This window comes from Pollicipes pollicipes, unplaced genomic scaffold, assembly GCF_011947565.3.
Source record: "Pollicipes pollicipes isolate AB1234 unplaced genomic scaffold, Ppol_2.1 Scaffold_7262;HRSCAF=8765_pilon_pilon_pilon, whole genome shotgun sequence".
NCBI classification, from domain to species: Eukaryota; Metazoa; Arthropoda; class Thecostraca; order Pollicipedomorpha; family Pollicipedidae; genus Pollicipes; species Pollicipes pollicipes.
The window spans coordinates 12,553,118-12,567,625 of record NW_023597055.1 but is presented as its reverse complement, the minus strand read 5'-3'; the positions used below and the strand labels follow the sequence as shown (position 1 = coordinate 12,567,625).

The 14,508-nt window shown below is 48.4% G+C and overlaps 1 protein-coding gene across 1 annotated transcript in view; it reads right to left on the bottom strand.

Annotated features, from left to right (window-relative positions):
* The window catches only part of LOC119113453 (monocarboxylate transporter 12), a 93,550-nt gene extending 81,822 nt beyond the window's left edge, over positions 1-11,728 (bottom strand). The window contains exons 1-2 of the mRNA XM_037237765.1: positions 11,718-11,728; positions 11,388-11,508 (exon numbers count right to left, since the gene is read on the bottom strand). Of these exons, the coding sequence (XP_037093660.1) occupies positions 11,388-11,508; positions 11,718-11,728 (132 nt within the window). The remainder of the gene's footprint in view (positions 1-11,387; positions 11,509-11,717) is intronic.
* Between the last annotated feature and the right edge of the window lie 2,780 nt (positions 11,729-14,508).

Sequence of the window (14,508 nt, the reverse complement as noted above, 5' to 3'; positions counted from 1 at the left end):
CATGACGTGGTCATAACAGCTGTACAACATGTTAAGCATCGGTTTCCTTCAGTATTTGTTTGAGACTCGCTCCTCTTTCAGAATGCAACTGCAAATAAAACACAACTTTCGATGTGCGGCATAGTTTCAAGAAGAAGTGTGTTTGAGCATACACTTAACAAGAAAGCACTTACCTGGGAAGGTAGCAACTTTCGGGATAAAAAGCTGTACAACTTTAACAGCTTGACAATCACTGAGACCAGCCTGTGCATGGTATGCAATGTCAACTTCTGCTATAGAATGCCCTACAATACCAGTTTTGTGCAAATTGCTAATTCACCAGGGCTGTTTCGTTCTTACCTCAAGCCGCAGTTTTGCTTTTTCACTCAGCACCCACAACCAAAAGTCAGATGCTGTAAGACGGCGAAGAAACCAGTACAGAAAACACAGTCTGTCGCCTGGTTAACCTGGCAACACGCTCAAAAAAGAGGGGCATTACCACTGTCATCAGAAAGGAAACGGTGACAGCGATAATGGGTTCCTGCGTTCTGGAGGCGACAGTGCTTGCACGCAATCTTTACGTAACATTACGCACACCACCCCCGCCCAACTCCTCCCAACACCCTTCCCGTACTTTTCAACTCAATGCTTGCCTCTTTCAGTCAGCTGGCGTCAGCTGCCAGCTGGCGTCTGTCGTGCCCGCGTTTCAGAGCAGGAGCTGCAGGACCCAGCACGCTGGGGTCGAGGCCGAGCCGCGCCAAAACGATCGATCGGCTGTGGTGGTGGCGACCTCATCACAGCTAACCCTGACGTACCGACCTCATCACAGCTCAGCAGATCGTCCATCGTTCGAGGCATGTTTGTCAGCGCTGCGGTGAAGTGTTGCTGACGAACGCAGGGAGGCGGGGAACCCCATCGCGGGGAACCCCATCCCGCGCCGGGTCTGCGCGCTCCAGTCGAGTGTTGCTGGCGGGTGCCGACAGGCGCAGGAGATCACACCGTGAGAGGCGCGAGAGCCCCATCACCACGCTTCGTGCAACGTCTGCTTTGAGGCATACGGACCAGCGACGACCAGAGATCTGTGATGTAGGGGTTGAGAACCAGGGAGGCTGAGGTTGAAGGTTCAATACTGGGAAACGTCCGCACGGATTATTTCTGTTTATTCGGCACACCTCCCACTTTATTATTTTATTTTTATTTATTATATCACGTTTATTACATAACATATTTCCACAGGGGTGCAAACGATAGCTCGGCTGCCCAATACGCCTCTCACCGTTGGAAGAAATTAGTTGCGTAGTGTGCAGGTGGATACATACTGTTCATGGTGCACAGTGTCATCGCCTCCACCGACGAGGCCGAGTTTGGATCCTGGCCAGCGGGCCGAAATCATTGCCTTTATCATTAATTTTGAATTTCTGGCTCAGATGAACATGTCGCGCCTTTGTAAGCACATCAATGCACCTGGACGCTGCCCAAAACGAAGTGGATCACATATGCAATTCATCACACTGCCGAATGCAGTCTATTGTGGGAACTATGCAAACTCTCGAGGGTTGTCATGTTGCTCAAAGCTTGACATACATTGTCATTGACTTGTCATGTTGCTCAAAGCTTGACATACATTGTCCTGAAATAATGTCACTTGTTTTCAGCACTATGATCTTTTGTAAACAAACGGAATATTCGGTGAAAGGATTTCATGCAATAATAATGATTCGATCAAGGTCCATTCTGATTGCTTTCACATTTCCGATCGCTTTTTATGTTGTCATCATTCCCCCAAATTTCCTGTCCTGTCCCACGACATCGGCTCAGAAAACCCAACACTAACCTCAGCGCCAGACCTGGGCGATGGCGACTTTCTCAGTCCAAATGACGACCTTCAGAGAGCCTCCGGGACGGGACGGGGAAGGAATGGACGCCATCCATCTGGGCTGTGCAGACGAGAGCCAAATTACACCCGTCAGCAGGGTACCTGAGATCCGTCCGGTTCAGGATCCGGACCCGGATCCGCGTACCGCTGCCACCACCGGAGGAGCAGTCCCGAGTGGTTGAGCCGTCCCGAGTGTTCCCTAGCCCACGCGCTCGCATTGCGTGGTCCCGGTCTTCGCCAACTCGGTGTTTTCGCCGGTGAACATTTAAATACGGACCAAATTTGTTCACATCCAGATTAAGTCACCATCTGCCCGTGGGGCGAGAGCCATTAACAGTGGAATTGGTTCTCTTGAGAGAATGAGAGAAGCGGCAGGTTTAAATTTGTTTACGGGGATTGGATTTCAGCCATGGTTCGGTTACGCATTTTTTCAGAAACTTGCAACCGTAAGCAGTTGAGTCCTATTATGAACCATTTTATTGCTGGCACGTTCCTCCTTTCATTGCAATTCATTTAACGAGTTTTCAGAGCAGCAAGGACGGTCCCACTCCAAATACCCCTAGCTTAAATGACCTGACTCAATCAGCCTATTTTATGTGATACGTACGGTTCAGTATAAGCAAATACAAAAGACCGTAGCACGTAAGGCATCACAAAACATGCAGCCAACGCCCATCCTGAATCCATCACGAGCCCAGCAGAACAAAGAAATCCCGATATTCGCCTATGCAGCAAATCGAACGACCCCCCAAATGACCTTCGGGGATTTAGAACGCAATCGATGCCGTTGCCTTGACGCCCACATATTGCCCTGCATTATTTAGAAGACAAGGCCGCCTCATCCGTCACCATTGTTTAAGCATGGAGCTCAGTAAGTGCAGCCGAGATCACCGGCAGCGTGTAATACCACTCCATCAGAGGAGACGCAGTACAGGCGCCTCTGCAGGGCAGAGGAGAGAGGTTCGGAGAGAACAAGAGAGAGGGGCTGGCTGGATGGAGCGTGAGTCCTCCCCCGGTAGCTATCACAACACCAGGCGGCGCCAGACCCTCCCCAGACTGGGGGTCCCAGATAAATGACCGTCATTCCTCCGGGCATGTGACGCCGGGGAACAGCCAAGGTCGCAGACACCATCAGCCGCCTCAATATGTCGCCGCTCCATCTCGCAGGCAGCGAGGACCACCTCCCCGACCTCGGTCTTGGAAACGCGCGTGTGCGTGCCTATGTGTGTGTGTGAGGGGGGGGGGGCTGCCGCCGCCAGACGGCGGCAGGCTTCCGCGCACAGTCGGGAGCGTGATTTCCGACGTCGTCGGGCGCCGCTGGCCGCCTAGGCTCGAGCCCGCACCGAATGGCGCGGCGCGGCGGAGGCAGGCCGCTGCCAAAGCTCGCCGCGGCCAGCGCAAGCCCACCGCTTGCATTATCTCGCAGAATCAGTGAGATATTGCTCCCCGCCAGGCTTTGGACCCGACACTCCGAATGCGGTGCGCTGCTGAATTCGGAGCGTGATGACAGCATAAGGCGAGCCATGTTCGCTGCCAGGTGGCGGTGTTGCCGCCGAGCATGGGCCGCGGAAGCATGCACCGATTGACAAGCGCTGTCGGCGATGGCTTTGAAACAGCTCGTGATATGCGGTTTGTGGTTTTTGACAACCCCAGTAAAACAAGCCGGGATGAAAGGAGCTGATAGATGTGTATTGTTTCGAACATAAACGATGCCCTGTATCCAAAAATGTCTTCAAAACACATCAAGCCTCGCATCACTGAGCTCAAATTAAACCAGAAAGGCACTTGTGCCCATGTTGATACGTATATGGTCTCGTAATGTGACCAGGTAAAGCTGGAAAATATCAAGGTTCAGCAAGAAACGACATCTGACCAGACCTTGCACAGCCAGGTCTTGGCCTGACAACCATCTGACCTTGTACATATCAGCGAGAACTCGTAGCAAACATTCATTTTTGGCAAAGCATTACCTCTGTTGACTAAATTTATGATAGCCTTATCAGCAAGAGCACAGCTCAATATCGACAGACGCACCACCAGCCCCATTTCCAGTCGTATCATCAGTCGAAAGAAGCGTTCTGTGCTAGGTGTAACTCGGCGCACAACAAGCGCACTGTGACGCCATGCTGGCTCTCGGCTTCCTTCACCTGCTGCAGAGCATCAGCCAATAACGTGAGCAGCCCGGCCTCTGAGCCGTACTGAATGTCAAGTGACTCAGTGACGCCCTTGGTATCGGAAGTCACTGAACGCGTCGGTGACGCTTGTGCACCCAGCGTTCGAAGAGGAGTGGACACTTAATGTTCAATGACGAGTGGACAATGAATGTTCGGTGACGAGTGGACACTTAATGTTCCGTGACGAGTGGAACTTCATGTTCGATGACGAGTGGACAATGAAGGTTCCGTGACGAGTGGATACTAAATTTTTCGTGACGAGTGGACACTTCATGTTCGATGACGAGTGGACAATGAAGGTTCCGTGACGAGTGGACACTAAATTTTCGGTAACGAGTGGACAATGAATGTTAAGTGACGAGTGGACACTGAATAATCAGTGACTAGTGGACACTGAATGTTCGGCGACGAGTGGACACTTAACACGCACTCAGGTGGGAGGTCAAATTGACTCACCCGAAGGTTTTTCCGGAATGGTTTCCGAACGGCACGGCATAGCCGCGCCAAATTTTGCACAGCTGTAGACAACTGAATAGCGGATCGTATGATATGACAAAACTAAGGTGTACCTTGTAAGGTCGCTAGCCTATGGCAGGTAAAAGTCAGGCCATGGTTTCAGCGAAGCCAATTTCTAGGGAATCGTTCAATATGATGCAACAACGGGGTGTTTGACGAAGCCATACCTCTCTGAGATGCTTTCTTAGGCAACACCAATATTGAATGAGCAAATAACGTTTACCTAAGGTCAGGTATAAATATCAAACCAAGGTCAAAACCGAACTGTTTTATGACTCCAGGGCTTGCTGCATGGGATAATTATTGGTGCTCATTTCGAATTTATCTATGGCAGGAACCGCATTATACATCTTCCATTGACTTGATAGAGGTCAGAATAGGTCACTGACCTAAGATGACGCGGGTCAACATTTTGTTTTTAAGAACATACTGCCTAAGGTAATTTTTCTCGCTTATTCGAATGCAAAACTCAGAGTAGTCTCGTATGATTTTGGTCACCATAACGTTCAAAAGGTCAAACAGGGTCACCGACCTTAAACAAGCTTGTGAACTTTTGCTTAGAAAGTTATCTAGGCTATGGGGCACTTTGAAGGCCAACCTGGAGTTTGACATCGTTTGACCTTATTTGACCCAAACGTCATGACCTAGGAGCCTCAAACTTTGACCGAAGTGAATTCGCGTACAGGTCAACACACCCTATAAACGTGGTGTCTCTAGCTTTCTTAGTTCCCGAGATCTCAGAGGGAGGGGGGGGGGGGGTCAAATTGACGCTCCACCCGAGCGAAGGGTATCTCGCCGGCCAACCGGGCACGTGCTAATGTTCGGTGACGAGTGGGCACTAAACGTTTGGTGACGAGTGGACACTAAATAATTGGTGACTTGGGGGCACTGAATGTTTGGTGACGAGTGGACACTAATTGGCCGGTGACAAGTGGACACTAAACATTCGGTGTTGAGTGGACACTGAATGTCCGGTGGCGAGTGGATACCAGTTGTTCGGTGACGAGTGGACATCGCCCGTATGGTGATGAGTGGACATTGCACGTTCGGTGACGAGTGGACATCGCCCGTATGGTGACGAGTGGACATCGCCCGTATGGTGACGAGTGGACATCGCTCGTTTTGGTGACGAGTGGACACCGCTCGTTTGGTGACGAGTGGACACCGCTCGTTTGGTGGCGAGTAGACAAACAGCCAATCAGCGTGACAGATGGGCGAGACGTGAGTGCGCTTGTTTGCACGAACAAGTGAACAAGTATTCACGTGTTCCGGTTCGCACACGCCCTGAATGCATCAAGTGGCCATCACTAACGAGGGCGCCTTCGACGCCGTTTTTTGCGACAAAAGCGGATGGATCCGACATGAGACATCCTCCTGACAAAAGAAGTTGAGGAAAAACAATATTCCGAGAGTCAATACGACCATGCTCCACGCAATACCTGTGACGGATCGCTACAAATGGCCATGAATACGCGTTTGGTGAATGCATAACTTTAAGAAGCCAACGACAACGGTGACAATAAAACAACCGATGAGAAGCGACCGCGAAGTCTTTGCTCTCCGCGCAAAACGATTTCAAACATCCACTCGTGCCCGATGACTTGGCTGTCCGTCTAACAGTATGCAGGTTCCTTGGCCGTCAGCGTAGAACGCTATTCGAGTGAAATCAAAACATAAGACAACAGTAGGCAATGCCTTCCCAACCATGCCTTCTTCACACCCTTCAACCAAAACCGAAAGCAGTTTTGTGTGCACAGGAAGCCCGGTCATGCAACACACCGCCCAGTACTGCTTCTGCGATGAAAACGGCTTGAACCGATTGCAAATGAGAAACCACGCCAGGACGTATGCGGCACACTGGACACGTACCGTCCAAAGGAGAGCTGAAACCTTGGTCTATGTGTCTATCATGGTTTACTTATTGCCGTCACATTTAAGCCATCCAAACTCGAAGTGGGAGAACTTAGCCGCAGTTATGGGTGTCAGAGAGATAAGCAAGAGCTGTCTGTTGTTTATAAGCCGTCTAAGGGCAAGGTGAAATGGATGCTCCCGTTGGTGAATAAGCAGTTGGATAGATTTTCGCTGTTGAGTCGAAGGCCAAATAATGTTGGGTGTACTTTTTATCATCTTTTTTTGTGTTTGGCATGCCAATATTTCAACGTGCAATACTGACACACCACACAGACCAGGTATATCTATAACTGGCTAATAGCCCACATTTATATAAGATGTGTTATTTTGTTCGGCTTCTGTGTCAGGTTGTCTATGGCTATGCACTTTTCTCCAAAATCGACAAACATGGTGTCACTCTGACATTAACCATGCTTGACCGATCATGGTATCTGAGTTGCTATTTCGGCACAAGATGTAGAACTCAGCTATCGGCAGCCAATGCAAATTTCGCAGCGATATATCAAGAAGTTTTTGAATTATCACGAATATTGGGCGGGGCGGGGGCGGATTTGACCCCTGGTCAATGCCGGATTAAGTGTCTTATCATAAGTATATTATCTTTAAGTACCTTACCTTACACATGTCATTTCTAAGTAGCTCATCTTAAGTATACTATTTAAGCATTCCATCTCTTTTAATGTATCATCTCTATAAGTATATTCAAGTATCTTACTTGTCTATTCTAGCGACTCACACAAAGCACGGCCCTGGACAGAGTTGCAATGTATAGTCATTAGGACATGCGATCCATCACTGGAAAACCCTACGGTACTCGGGGACCGGGGATCGCGCTGGTCTAATGATATCATACTTTACTGTAAACGACTGTACTGGCCGCGAACGGACGATAGAGCATCGTAGCGTGCACAAATTGGCCACATTTTACAGCATTTGCAGCTCTTCGCTGTCATCCAACTTTCTGTGTTACCTTGGTAAGGTAGCTAATATTTAGGATGAGAAAGCTGACGTACAATCACCAGATCAACACCACATTGTGCCGCTTAAACTTTTATAAAAGTGCTAAAGGTCATTGTTCTCCACTGAAGACCGCAGGCGGCACCATAAGGTCCAATGAGGAGATGACACGCGTCTTCAAAGCTAGCCATCAATGCAAAATAATTATTTCGCATTGAGATCATTTCCATAGATTACTGGACTGTCTGAGTCATGCAGATTTCCAGAAAATGTACGCGTTCCCCCAATAATTTCAACTTTCCCCGTACTGTTTTGAACAAGAAATCCTGGCACCAGAGGGGTCAAAGCTGGGTTTTATCGGCTATATGCTAGACAACCTAATGGACAACGTATCAATACGAACGCACACACGCACGCACGCACGCATACTCATAAGTTCGCAGCAATGTTCACGGAAATGCTCGGGGAGCGTCTAGACCGCAGCACGAACAACATAATAATTCGTTTCGCATTGCGTGACACCCAAATCAGTAAAAAGTCAAAACTGAACGACATTGTAACAAACATAAGATTTACTGGCACAGCCCTCTGGAAGACGGTACAAGTCTCTCTTATCTTGCTTGGGGGTAATCAACTCATATCTTTTTCAAGGAGGCACATGAAACATCGCGCCAAACTCCACAGTTCCATCGGTATTAATACTGTCTATCTATATGGATCATGCATTATGTAGAATTTGTCCAGCACCGCAGGATCCGTGACTCACTGTTGTCCGTGCAACACAGCCTGGCCGCTCGTGTATCCGCCAGCCAAGTGCTGGAACACCAATGGAGACCGCCCACAACGCCCAGCCGGGTTCAAGCCACAATGTCAAGCGACATTGTGCTCAACACTCAATGTCAAGCGAGTATCGGTTGCTTTGACCCAGCAAACCCGTCCCCGCATAGCACCTATACATGGATCACATTCGGACACGTTACCACATTCGTATCCCGGGCCGGCCCTCCTGTGAAGTCGGGCAATGACGGTTTGACGCGCGGTGATTGAGCAAAACTGCTCGACCGAGCCGTTTTGTCCTCCTTCAGGGCCTGCAATCTCGAGGTTCTCCCTTTAATGATGACCGGAGAGGCCCATTAGAGAGCACTGCAATCAACATGAAAGGCCGTGATATGCTAATGAAATGAAATGGTTCAGGGTCAGCCATCGGACCCGGGACTAATGTTCAAGACTGATGCTCGAGTCATTTTCTCCTTTAGAACAAACTGACAAAAGACCCGCCAGATTGTTGCTAAGACAGAGCGACCTGGCCAACGACCAGTGAGCTTTTGTCACAGAACGTCAGTGGTGGCAGGTATGCCTGGGCAGAGCATGTTTTAATACCCTGTGTGTTATGCACGTGTCTACGGCTGGGGTCAATGCGTTGACCTCGATGCCAAAACATATTCACAATGACTGACGTCCATCCGGCATGTACGCAAGGCTAAGCGAAACTGTGACCGGTGTTGCGCAGCCCACTCCGTTCTCCTCCAGAGGCAATACAAAATATAATGCATGCTTAGTATTACCTCTGGATCACCACGACAGTCCGATTTTCTCATTGGTTGCAAAACGAAAACATGGTTGAACGCCACGGCTTCAACGCGTAACTAATAGCTTTGTTTACGTTATGATGTCGTTCAGTTAGCTTATGAATGCAACTGGCAAAACGCAGGAGCGTTGTGAAGACAACTTATTGAGGCGCACCGTAGCAAACAATACACGGAATTTAACGAGGGTGGAACATCGTCCGCCAACAAAAACTGAGCGTGACCACGATGTAAAAATCACTTAGCACCATCATACATCAGTCTCAACCAGCATAAATCAGTCTCAACCATCATACGTCAGTCTCGACCATCACACATCAGTCTCAACCATCATACATCAGTATCGCTCCGGATTGGGTCAGAATAGACTCCGCAATGACAGGATCCTTGTCGAATCAATGTGGGATCAATTATCTCGGAATTTTCTAGTGAGTCGGAGTCGGAGTTGAACCAGCCAGCCGTCGGTGGGTTGCTTGAAGCGTAACCAATTCGACGTATGCACAGTCGTATACATGATGCATTCAGCTTTCAAATGCAATAAATGGAACACCATCATACTAACTGTTCCGCTACCAAAATGCATGTCCTATCTGGATGCTTATGAAAGCAATGCCATAGGTCATCTCCCCAACTGTTTTCAGCGGAATCATTTGCATAGTGATCGCTTCAGAGAGTGGGTAGAACGAACTCTTTTTAATTCCAAGTTGGAATAGGCTCGAAGTTGTGTTGACCTGCTCGCAGACAGTGTCGAGATGCTATAACATCATATATAATATAACAATATTTTATAATATAATAGCATGACTCGCTTCAGCGAAACCCATCATCAGTTTGTCCGTCCGCCACTGGACTTATATTTTCATGTGTTGAGCACGGCTATCACTCCTATGGCACCAAATCCAGACTCGTCCGCAGATATCCGCCCGCCACTAGACTCGTATTTTCATGTGCTGAGCGTGCGCGGCAATCATTCCTATGGCGCCAAATCCGGACTCGTCCGCAGGCATCCCTCCTACGCGATATCTCATCGCTCCTCACCGATCAGGAGCAATCAGTAATAAGGGTATATAATCTGCATTCCTAGAAAAGCAAATAGCCGTCGTGGAGTTCTCGGCACCTCTCCCCCCCCCCCCCCCTCCCTTCTCCAACTGGTAATCAGGTAGGCTCTGCACTGCGGCTAGAGTAAAATCTGAATCTCAACATTCATAAACATCCAAGCGCAAAGCTGGCTCTTGGTTAGTGTTCCGTTGGAGGTGGTGGCCCACCGGAGGCGGGGCAGGACCTTATTACCTCGCCCACCGGAGGCGGGGCAGGACCTTATTACCTCGCCCACCGGAGGCGGGGCAGGACCTTATTACCTCGCCCACCGGAGGCGGGGCAGGTCCTTGCTACCTCGCCCACCGGAGGCGGGGCAGGCCCTTATTACCTCGCCCACCAGAACAAGTGCTGTCATGGGCATCGCAAACCACAGCTGCATACTTTGTTTGTGCCCAGATATCCACCTATTCGTGATTCTGACCCACAAAGTGTAGCTCTAAATGTTACTGTGATGAATAACAGCCCAGTTACACGATGCAAAAAGCTCCATGGAAATGCCCAGCTTTCAAATTGCCATATATATTGTTAAGTGACCTGTGCACAAATCATTTCCGACGAAAGATAATGTATACAACACGGCACGTGGCGTCATCAAACGTCACACCTAAGTTGTCACTTGAGCTGTCTTATCAACATACGTACGATAAAGGCAATTTCCTGCTCCGGTCTTGCACTCACATGTTTTTTTTTTGCCTGATTGGTTCCCCAAACATATTAACGTATCTGACAATTAGCAAATATTTCTGAATCGTCATAAGCCGACCAGAATACGGACGCGGCAGATGTGACAATTATGAAAGTTCCGACCACACTTAATTAAATGTTAAAACGCTTGGAATGCCGTAAGTTATTGTCTATGTTTTCAAGGAATTCATTGTGGTGACCACTCGGTACGCCCATACGCGATATACCATTCGTTATCTGATCCCTTTCGTGCTAGTCTCGTCCTCAGAGTCCTCACCTTGTCCCCGGGTCCTCAACTTTTCCTCTGAGTCCTCATTCCGTCCCCTTTCCTCCCTCAGCCCCGTCTTTAGCCGTTCCCGGATTCCTAACCTCTTCCTCAGAGTCCTCATTCCGTCCCCTTTCCTCCCTCAGCCCCGTCTTTAGCCGTTCCCGGATTCCTCACCTCTTCCTCAGAGTCCTCATTTCGTACCTCGTCCTTACCTTATCCCCAGGTATTCAGCTCACTCCCAAAGTCATCAGTTCGTTCCCAAGTTCCCGCTTCGCCTTCAGAGTCCTCACCTCATCCCTTCGTTCCCCCAGTCTTCGGCTCGTCCTCAGAATACTCACCTCGTCCTCATCCTCAGACAGGATGGTGATCATGGAGTTTCGGTAGATGTCCGGGCAGGAGGAGGCCCGCAGTCGGTACCGATGAATATTCAGCATGGCGCCACGGTAGGTCATCGACTGTCTGCAGAGGCATAGGTAGGTCGTCAACTGTCTGTAGAGACATGGGTAGGTCATGGGCTGTCTGCAAAGTAGTGGCAGGTCATGGACTGTTTCCAGGGACATGGATAGGTCATCAACTGTCTGCAGGGACATAGGTACGTTATGGACTGTCGGCAAAGTAATGATAGGTCATGGACTGTCTGCAGAGACATGGGCAGGTCACCGACTGACTCCAGAGACATGGTTAGGTCGTCGGCTGTCTGCAGAGACAAGGGTAGGTTATCAACTGTCTCCAGGGACACAGGTAGGTCATCGCCTGCCCTGCAGGGACATTACCAGGTCATGGACTGTCTGCAAATTAATGGTAGGTCATGGACTGTCTCCAGGGACATGGGTAGGTCATCGCCTGCCTGCAGGGACATTACCAGGTCATCGACTGTCTGCAAATTAATGGTAGGTCATGGACTGTCTCCAGGGACATGGGTAGGCCATCAACTGTCTGCAGAGACATGGGTAGGTCATCGACTGTCTACAGGGACACGAATAGGTCATCCACCCCGCGACAACGGCGGAAAAACAACGGAGACGTGTACAACACCATTTGTGAACCAGCGCACCATGCTCTGGGACGGTGGTTCACAAATGCGTCCTATTGGAAAGCATTGCCAACTTGATGACGAAACCGTATGTTTATACCTACAGTCGACCATAAACATTTGCGGTTAGACCTAAAGACCGTTTTCCATACTAATCCTTCATCTTCCACCGCTAGACTATATTGGTTGTCTCGGACCGCTTGAGAAGCTACGAGGCGGCTTCAGTTCTAAATACCAGTAGTCTCGCAGACAGGTGACTCGATCGTCGGCGTGCAGAGATCAGACATCAGCTGACCAGAGCAGATCACATCCTAGGACCGGTGGGGTGTGGGGAGGGGGAGGGGCAGAGATCGGACATCAGCTGACCAGACCAGATCACACCCTTGGACCGGTGGGGTGTGGGAAGGGGAAAGGGGGTAGGTTTTCACGCCACGTGACTTTTATTAGAAAAGCTGCAGAATGGATCGCGCATTCCTTTTTTGTATTTCCAGTGCCTTATTCAACGTTAAATTTGGAGACATACTGCATGTTTAGGCACAAGTCGTGTCGGGTCACTAACCTAGGCAATCTAAATCACATAATACAACACGGGTCCTCATACAATGTGGGTGACTGTTCGCCTGCAGCTCCGGAGAAGATACTCTATAGTTGTGTAATAAGTGTATTTGATTCATCAGTTCCCTTGTCGGCGTAGCTTTTTTATTCGCGCGTAATAAATTTATTCCAAATGGTCACCATGAGTTACCGACCGGGTACGATCTTAACCATATCCTTCTCCTTTAAAATGCAGGCTTTACCACCTTTTTGTTGCTGTCGTGTTTTCAGGCGCGTCGACGGCAATGGTCATTTTGCGCTCATTTTGCCACCGTTAAGTGTCCGTTGTACAACGTGCTCCGATGACAGTAAGTCAGACGTACCTCACCATTTCTCAATGGCTCCATTATACTCCTTTTCTGAGATGACAGAAGGCAGATGATACTGTTTCCCCTCCCCCATCAGCACATACCTTCAACTGTCTCTTAAAAGAACAGAAAAAATCAAGAAGCCTTTTGATAAAAAACAGCATCATACCAGACAAACGACATGTTCAAGTGCGTCAAAGTAGATGATCAATACTACGCTCTGTGCAAAGACTGTGGGCTACGTGAGGTACACTACATTGGAATCAAAACTACCGCTCTTTCGAGGAGACTCACAGTGCATCTCAGACACGTTGCTCCAAAAGGACACATGACGCAGCGCAACCAAACAACACTGATATGCGAGCATCTCGCTGAGAACACAACAATCGAAATACAACGCAACAAAGTACGACCGGTAATATTATAAGCTCTACTAACCCGACAACATACTTCAGTACCCAACACACCAACATATGCTTGTTTTATCCTGCTATTTTTCGGACAGGTAACAGTGGGCGGTCCCTAATTTCGGGAAACATTTAAGATACACAGAGCATGCATGAATGCTTAGCGCCTACATAAGACATGAAGGTTGTTTAATTGGGCAAAACTATACGAGGCGAAACAAACGTATTACATGAGCCGCAGTGATTTTTCCGTCGAATCACTGAATATGTATAACGGTAAAACGAAAAGTAACTTTTTCGTGAATATACGCCCAGCGTACAATCCATTATATGAGTAATATTGAACTGCACCTCGACACGAGAAAGCACATCAGAACCATCAAACGATTGAACAGAAAGTTTGCTTATCAATGAAACATAGTTAAATTAAGGAAAACAAAGTGAGTGAGTGAGTGAGAGCGCGAATGTATGAATGAGTGTGAGGGGGTGAATGCGTGAGTGAGTGAGTACTGATATATATATATATATATATATATATATATATATATATATATATATATATATATATATATATGTACATACATGTCCGTAGAAATATCTACATATAATTGCTAGCTGTGTCTGCCATATTATCTAACATTATATTCGCTACGTATATATGCCACTTGTGCTCGCATTGACTGGTATCCGCAGGATAGGCGAACATATTACCAGCGTTATTCGCTGGGTGTTTGTACGCCTTCAGATTTGCCAATATTAGCCATTTAATAGCTAGGGTGCAAATGACGTGTGCAGTTGAGGCGCACTCAAAACCCAATAACAATAAAATAATATGAAGAGTCGTTGCATTTATTCGTAGTAAAAACAGGTAAGGTCTCTGCTCTTAAGACAAGTCAGAATTGCGATGTTCAAAAGCACAGGGACGCAATTATTTGCTATACATCTTGCCGCAATTCATTTGGCCACGCAAAGCCGGCAGCGGGTAGCATAGTTACCAAAAACTTTATTCATTTACCTCGCCTCCTTCGCTGTGGGGAAAACTCCCTGAGCCATTTTAGTAATAATAAAAAACATTCAGCCCGTGCCACGACCTGCACAGCTGTCTCCACTTCGGCAT